Here is an 8,871-nt window from a genome sequence, read left to right as displayed (position 1 = left end):
GGGGAACCGGCGGGATGGGGGGGAACTTACCTCCTCCTGCTGCTTCCTCCTCTGCCTCACAAGTGTGCAGGTCCCTCCCCCCCGCGAGTATCGCGGGTCCCGCCCCTTGTCATATCTAATTTTCAACATGCCCATTTTATGGATACTTAAATCTGGATACTGGGGCCATAAACAGATAGGACAGATCTTTCTACAAACCTGAAAAAGCCCCAGGTTTGCAGACAAATCTGAAATCTAAAAAAGCCCTCCAAATATTAGAAGTAGCACCTGTAACTTTAAGAAATGAATGTCCTCCTGATTGCCATTACAAGGCAACCACAAAATTATTGTCAATCTTCAAGCCTTGGTCTCTGTGAGTAAAAGGCAGAGGGAGGATAGGGCCTTTTCAAGGCTGTTTTGGCTTTTGAGGGAGAACTTACTGGGTCTGGCAGCAACCACCAGACAAACTACTACCACCTGAGTTGTATGACTCACCCAGGACTGGCTGTTTACTACTGTTCAACAGCAAGCTACTCCATGACAGCCAGTGTGATGGAGTGATTAGAGTTTCAGACTTGGATCTGGGAGACCCAGGATTGAATCTCCACTCTTCTGTGGAAGCTCACTGGCTGACCTTGGGTCAGTTACATTTTCTTAGCCTAACCTACCTTATAAGGTTATTATGAAGTGGAGGAGAAGTGAATAATGCAGGTAGTTTTGGGTTCCCATTGTGGAGAAAGTTGGGTTATAAATGATAAATATAACTAAAAGGGGGGGCAGATAAAAGGTAGGTTGGTTGATGAATGGGAAGGAGAGAAGGAAACAAAGAAAGATAAAGACAAGGGGGCTGCTGGGAGGAGGAAGGAAATAGTGTGGGGAGGGAGATACAGGGGAGAGAGATACTGTGTGGATATTTTATTACCACTGCAAACGCCTTTTACATTCACAGCAGCCATGGAAGGGACATGGAAAAGTGTTGCTGTGTGGATGCAGCCAATAATGTGACATAGAGGATGGGGTGCTGGAGTTGGACCATGTAAAGAGCAGAAAAGCTGAAATGCATGTGTGAAGGTGTGAATCTGACTTTGGTCTGTAGAGATCTGGACTGTAATTCCTGTTACCTTGGGCCTGTCATTATATTATATAGGACCTTGGCTACATATCTGACAGGGCTGTTGTGATGATAAAATGACGGGGACTATTTATGTTGTTCTGAGATCTTTTGGAGGAAGGATGGGATAGAATACTAATACTAATAATAAATAGTTGTGGCTAAGTGCCTTTCCAGAAAATAGTTGTAGCTAAGTGCCTTTCCAGATTGTTATTTTGTGGCACAATAAATGCCCAATCGTTACTGATTTATGGTAGGAGTGCCAGGAAATGAGTCAGTTGAAGAGAAACTGCATCAGCACATAGACCACAACATTCTCTTGCTTGGAAAATACTATTTTCCTCTCATTTAGATTGTTTATTACAATTGTAAATGCCATGAGGGATGAAATTATATGTCTCATGAGGTCCTATTCGATACAAACCACAATTCTGTAAGTGTTTAATTTAATTTTGAAAACTTCTTTGAAGGATGATTGCTCCTCCACTAACCCACTGCAAGTAGCAGAAAAGCTTCACCTTGCTCACAAATCAGTACCCTGCCATAAAAAATCCATTATCCACTTTTTTCTTTTGTTTAACGCCATATGAAGCCACTGAGTTTCAATGTACCCCCTTAACAAAGCAAGACAATTTCCAGGGTGCAAGGACCCCTCCTCCTTGATTGTCTGGAAAAAGCCATAACCTATTCTAGGACAAAATGTTTGCTTATATCAATGATTTTGTGCATATGTTATACATTTCCAGCAACACAGATATTCAATAACATCAATAACATCATACCTTATAATTTCCCCCCCAAGTTAGATGTATGTATTTAGCTTAGTTACACAGAAATTGCACAGTTACACAGGCTGTATCCCATGATCAGGGGAAACAAGTGTTGGGGATCTTTACCAAGTTCCTCTTCCCTCAACAAGATGAGTAGCTATGTCAGTCTGTCTGTAGCAGTAGAAAAGAGTTAGAGTCCAGCAGCACCTTAAAAACTGACAAAATTTGTGGCAGGGTATGAGCTTTTGTGAATCACTGCTCACTCCAGATATCTGAAGAAGTGAGCGGTGACTCATGAAAGCTCATACTCACAAATTTTGGCTCATCTCACAAATTTTGGCCCCGGGCACACGGGCCGGATATTGCGCGTGGGGGGGGGGGAGGCGTGGCCAATTGCCCCGGCGCAGTTTGATCCGCGATTACGCGATCAGACGCGCCGGCGGCACAGCACGGGTCCTTCCCTCGGCGCCAGCGGGTAAACGAGGAACCGGAGGGGAATGCCATGAGCCAGCGCGATCACACCACAGGCGTCTGGAGGCAGCCCATGGCAAACATTTACTAGTACCTTGGAGGTACTAGTTTTTAAATGTGCATTGTCGATGGTATGCCACGGGTGCGCTCCACTTCCCAGATGTTGGGGTGTGATCGTGCCTGGATAATCCGCCCACCTTCTGTGCCTCTCCCGCGGCAACTTTGCTGTGTGACCGGGGCCTTTGTTAGTCTTTAAGGTGCTGCTTCCCTCAACAGTCCCTTCTGTGACTCCAGGGAAATTTACTCCCAAAATAATGGGCCTCACATTGTCTAACAGCCACATGGGTCAGAAGGCTACAGAGGGGAGGCAGATGGGGGTGAAACCTGCCCTCTCTTCCCACTGATGGATCTGAGGTCCAACTTTCTGATTTCCCATATTTACAATTAAAGCCCAGTTGTTATTTTAAGTATCCAGCAGCTCATTTTGATTTAACAAAAATGAACAGTCAGTTAACCAATTAGCAAATACTTATCTGTTACAGCTGCCGATGCAGTATACAGTATGCTGCCCAACCTCCAGACAGTATCATTACAAAAGACTAATTTTAAAATTACAAATGTCAGAGCATACTGGCATCTTCCAAAGGACTAAAATGATATATTTTATTTAAAAGAGTAGCTGCCAGAGTTTCAAGAACCCTGTTTCCTCTTTATAAACCAGTTGTACAGTAGCATTGTTATATGACCTATCTTGCATAATGCAAAAAAATATTTTTAGGGGGAAAGCCTAGTTAATATTGTTTTCTAATGAAAAGTTTATATATAAATTCATCCAACAACTTATCTATTGTTTTCTAATGAAAATTTTATATAGAAATTCATCCAACAACTTATCTCACTAGATAAAGATATGTAAACGTACATCAAAGAAAAACATACCAGGAAGTGCTAGAAGTGTGCCAAACTCTCTGCAGTTGGAGACGCCAGTACTGTCTTCTGCACAACTGTGCCACAAGTTTTCATATATGGTAGAGGTTGTTATCACACTCCCATGTGTAGAGGAGACTTTCCAGTAACTATTTGACAAAATTACTCCAACCATCATCCATCCACTAACACAGAATAGAAAGCCAATAATTTCTAAAATAGCAGACATGGCTGAAAATATTCACCAATATCTATGTTATATTAATATGAAAATATATTTCTCCTTTAAAGGGTACTTGCTGTCTTAGCTCCAGTTTCACTCCAAAATCAAGCTACCTTTGCTCTTTGCTCAGTCAGGTAAATGATAAGATTTATATCATATTGCTTTAATAACTGGGGGGAGTGGTTTAAGAATTGCAGTAGATTCATCCATGAATAAATATGGAGTTGGATCCAGACTACTGTGGCAATTCCCACTTATTCCCCCTTCATGTAATTCATCAATGTCTTCTAGCCCCCAGGAGGAGTATTTTGTGCAGATCAGTAGTCTACAGTGCGGGGGGTGGGGAGGAATGTTCCATTTGGCCATTGAAAAATTTAGTCCAGATCCAACCGAGTATTTATCATAGCTGTTTCCACATCACACCTCCTACACTAAGGCTTGTAAATATCATTTTTACAGGCTGTAAAAAAAAGAGTAGTGGCCATGAAAATAAAATCAGTGCTGAAATGTGAAGTGAGGCAAATGGGAAAAGAAATCTCAATCTAGTGTTTACATTGCCCCCCCCTTCTGCTGCAGGGTCCTTGTCTTTTTCCTAACAGGTGCTAAAAGCATTTTTTATTAGGGAGGCTTTGTTGAGGGGACCAGTTAAACCCCTCTTTTCCCAGCACTGCAACCCCAATTTAGATTCCTCTTCTATGTCACAGTTTGATCTAAAATTGTTTGCAATCTGTTATGTCTTTAGATGCTGCCTGACGCCAGCCAGAGGCAGCTAGAGCTTCAGTCCAGAAGACAATAGGGACTAGGCTCCTGAACTACAAGTAAGGAGCCAATAGCGGGAAGTTCAAACCCGCCAATAGGACCTAGGGGTGTCCCTCCACAATTGTACAAAGTTGGCCATCCGGCCGTTAGTTTTTGTTCCATGTGTTAACTCCAAATAAACGCGTCTTATCGGATGTTGTGGTCCACGTCCTGATGTATCGAACCCAGTACTTTTCACAATCCCTCCATGGTTTGGTATAATTCTTTAATCTGTTGATATCTACGGATCATTCCATACCTCTGAGTAATTAAGGAAGTTGTTGAACAGCTTCAAATCTACATCAGGACCAAGGATAGGAGAACCCTTCAGCAAAAGGGTGCAAGGCACAGGGAGCAAGTTAGAGAATCAGGGTAGCTTGTTGTTTGTGACATTGACTTGAAATAGCTAATCAAATCCTTCTCTGCAGGTGCCAAATAACAGCTAAATACGGCAAATATTTTACAGTAGCACAGACTAACGTGTCATATGGTAGTGGCTGATCTATGGAGTGAAGGCCACAAAATACCTTCTATGTAGCAGCTACCACATGGATGCAACTTCAAGGAACATCCATATTGTAGCTTTTTCCTTTGAAACAGGCTTCATAGACAGATCCCCACAGGAAACTAAGGCAGAGACTGAGGACTCTGCTACATAAAAATGCAGGTAAGCCTGGTGCATACAAACTGGCTGCTACCTGAATGCTGCTTTAAATTGTTCACCTTGGCAGCTTTCCTCGCTTGTCAAACCATATACCACTGCTTGCTGTACAGATGTTCTTCACCAGGTCAAGTGTCCACCATGAGAGGCTGAGTCTGCTTATAGAAATAGCACCTTCTTTCGGAAGAATGTTCGTCTAGCACTTATCTTGTGTTGATGCATGTCCATCAACTGACTATATTGTATCATGTCCTTGATATGATTTTACAAAATATTTACTTTGTAAATATTAATGATTTACTGATAATTGATTTCCTGCTAAGCTGATGTATTGTCAATGTTTTAATTTTCAGGGGAAAATAAATACCTGACAGCATTTGATTGATATGTTTATTTAATAAAGCACGAGGATCAGAGAAGGAGACAAAGTCTCAAAGATTAAGGTATAATAAGAAAGCAGTTAGAGATAGAAATAATGGCTTGCTCAGATTATTAGTGTATGCTGCGATTTTTCTTGATTTATTGTATGTTAAGATGATGGATACAACTTGATCATACAGTATCTAAGTTCCATGAAAACTACTATCAGCAACTATATTGCTAATAGCCATCATGTGTAAATACTGAACACCTTCAACCACATGTAGAAAAAAACAAACCTAATTTCTGGACATGCTAAAGGCTTATCAAATTCAGACAGAATTATGTAGCAAAAAAGTATTAAAAAGTTGGAGTGTTGGTAGCATATGAAACAAATGTCAGGATTGCATAATGGAATACATGTGTAACGGAATGCACATTTGTGATGAGGCATTAAAAGGTGTGATTTTTGTGTGTGTAATAGAATTAGGAAAGGTAGTTTGAATATGATTGTAATCATAACCTATTCTTCAGAAAAGTAAAGGTTTCCCTTGCTCGAAAGTTAGTCAAATCTGCAGGGCTTTTTTTGTAGAAAAAGCCCAGCAAGAACTTATTAGCATAATAGGCCACACCCAACAGCAGAAACTCATTAGCATATTAGGCCACACCCTGACAATGCAGCTAATTAGCATATTAGGCCACACCCCATGCCTTCCCTTGGCTTGCCCAGGCTCCCCCCTTGAAGAGAAGGGAAGGCAGTTTAAACTGCTTCCCTTGGCTTGCTGGGGTACCCCGCAGTTGCGGGGAGCCTGGGCAAGCTGGCCCTTAGACAGGCCGGAGATGGCATGGGGAGGCATTTAAATGCCTCCTGCTCCTTCCACGGGGGCCCCTGGCCTGCCCACCTTGGAGTTGCCGGGGGGGGGTATCGGTCTCCAGGCTCTCCAGAGTGAATGTTGTCGACTTATCCAGGAGTCTGACAGAAGCCCACTGACAGTGAAATCATAAACAGAGTTAAGGTAAAGGTTTCTCTTGCTCAAAAGCCAATTGAATCCAATTCTAGGGAATGGTGGTCATCTCCCTTTCCAAGCCAAAGAGCCAGTGCTGTCTGAAGACTTCTCCATGGTCATGTGGCCAGCATGACTGTGCCAAGGCACACAGAACGCTGTTACCTTCCCACCAAAGCGGTACCTATTTATCTACTTGCAATTTCTTGCTTTTGAACTGTTAGGTTAGCAGGAGCTGGGGCCAGAGACAGGAGCTCTGTGGCACTAGGGTCTCAAACTGCCGCGCTACAAACCTTCCAGTCTGCAGCTCAGCGTCTTAACCTCTGAGCCACCCTGTCTCAAAAAAAGCTTCATGTAGAATGCAAGGTACCAATGTGCATTACAATAGCAAACTACATTTTATAATAGTTTGAGATAAATTTCTAGAGAAGTGCTTATTTATGAAGTAGGAGGCATTTTAGCACAAAGTTAGTGAACAGTTCTATTTAAAAAATCTTAATTGGAATAGGCTGAATCAAAATATTCTCTTTGCCAAGTTGAATTATCACATTAAAAAACTGAATTAAAATGGATTAAAATGGCTGGATCCCATCAGAAGTGAAAGAGTTAAAATGACCAAGTTCTGATTTCAAAACAATCTTGTGGCAAGAGGAAATATAAGTTGCACAGGATTCATTTCCTTTTTCCCTTCCATATAGCACTGCAGCTTGACTATCTGTGTTTGTTTTTAATCTGAGTAACCTTGGAAATTGAGAATTCTAATTTCCCAATATTAGGGACAAGTATTTTGAATTCAAAATAAAAGGAAGGGAATTTGTCCTAGGATACAGGGGTAGAGTTGCATAAGAAAAATAGGACACTCAGCCCCAAATAATAGCTTCCTCAAGATCAGGACCAATCTATTTTTAACTGTTTTTCTGTTTTTGTTTAAAATACAAGTTCAATGCAGGTTATATTGTACAAACATTTCACCGCCACAAATAACAGAGGAAATTGTACAAACTGGAGAGCAAAACAGTTAAAACACTCACTGATTAAGTACAGTGTAAAGCAACTTCTTTATAATAAATTGTGGTTATGTAAAATTTCAGTTGTTGCTTGCATTGTTTTTAGAATGTGTATACAGAATTCAGTGTAGTGTTATTCTTTATCAAGACCAATTCTTGTTTCAGAGTATAATAGAAAACTTTTCTTTAAAAAGGATTCTCCATTCCTCTCAATTAAGATGCTGTTTTGTCTACTGTCTTAATTTCCATATTTTGGGGGGAAAGCTGCAGGTAAACCTACCGGTCCAAAGAAAAATCCCAAACCAGAAGCCATGTTATAAATCTTTATTTGATATTCATCTATGTGGCTAGCACTTTTATTACTGTATGAGACTGTTGCTTTGCAGATCATCCTTTCTTCTCTTTACTCCAAAATTTGTGTTTTCTATTTTCAGCTTTCTTCCCCCCCACCCCCACCCCCATCTCTTGAATGGAAAAAGTAAGATACATGTGCTAAGGTATCACAGAGTGCACCAGAATCAAGCTAACCCCACCTTAAGAGCCCAACACTGATGGCAGTCTGGTACCACCAAGCCACTCACAGGTATCCAATGGTCATTTGACAGAGGGGAAATAACTGACAAATCCCCCCTGCCAAGATTCAGGCCTCACAGTGACCTCCTTAGAGTCCACAGAGATACCCATCTGTCAAGGAGCTGCATGCCACTGATGCCCTCATGAGTAAGACACAACATTTGAGTATTTTGGCCCTGAATTTAATCACAGAATGTACTATTGATACGTCTTATAGTTCTACATATAAAATTGTTTTGCACTGTGTATGTATGTATTAAATGTTGGAGAATCTAGGTTGCACATTCAGTCTGCTCAATAAAATTCATAGTCTAGCATTTTATGAAGGAAAAAATATACTTACTGTCTAAACTTAGGAAGAAATAGAAGCTCTTACACTGAACTGAAGTTGCACAGTTCATCCAGAGACCTTCATAAATCTGACCTGCAGTATTAACTGTGTTTGTTGAACTGGAAGTTTTCCAGCTATTGGACGCAGTGGCAATAAGTAAAATTATGATACCCAGAGCAGCCAGAAGTAATGCAGAGATCTGAAAAGATGAGGATGCCATTCTTCAATGACAAGTTTTTGAGAAGCCTTTCCTCACAGATGCTGATATTAGAGGCCTAAAAGTTGTTCTGAAAACAGAGAACAAACAGTACATACATTAGTTACATTATTGGTAGCTATGCAAGAAAAGAAACATTCAACAAAGAAAATATAATTGTTATTCTTATGTGACATATAATGTCAAAAGTTATTTTTCAGGCATGCAATATGCATTAGGTTTTTCATGCATCTACATACAATTAATGTACACATTTCTAATACATTTTGAACCATGTAATTCAATTTAAAGATTTAAATAATTCACTACATTTGCTGAAGTATATTATATAGATTCAGATTTCCCCCAAACAGTATGTTGTACTTACTGTTGTAAACCATTTGTTCCCACTTCAACGTTCTAGTGCAGAGTTGCATAAGCAGGTCGTGAGGGTCAGTTT

General features: G+C 40.6%; 1 protein-coding gene across 1 annotated transcript in view; it reads right to left on the bottom strand.

Moving 5' to 3' along the window:
• LOC107120209 (claudin-15-like) overlaps positions 1-8,435 on the bottom strand; it is a 24,061-nt gene extending 15,626 nt beyond the window's left edge. The window contains exon 1 of the mRNA XM_015422853.1: positions 8,228-8,435. Coding sequence (XP_015278339.1) covers positions 8,228-8,435 — 208 coding nt within the window. The remainder of the gene's footprint in view (positions 1-8,227) is intronic.
• Between the last annotated feature and the right edge of the window lie 436 nt (positions 8,436-8,871).

This window comes from Gekko japonicus, unplaced genomic scaffold (assembly GCF_001447785.1).
Source record: "Gekko japonicus isolate JY-2015 unplaced genomic scaffold, Gekko_japonicus_V1.1 scaffold6290, whole genome shotgun sequence".
Classification (NCBI taxonomy): Eukaryota; Metazoa; Chordata; class Lepidosauria; order Squamata; family Gekkonidae; genus Gekko; species Gekko japonicus.
Note: the sequence above shows the minus strand (reverse complement) of the source record. Positions and strands in the feature narration are given on the sequence as shown.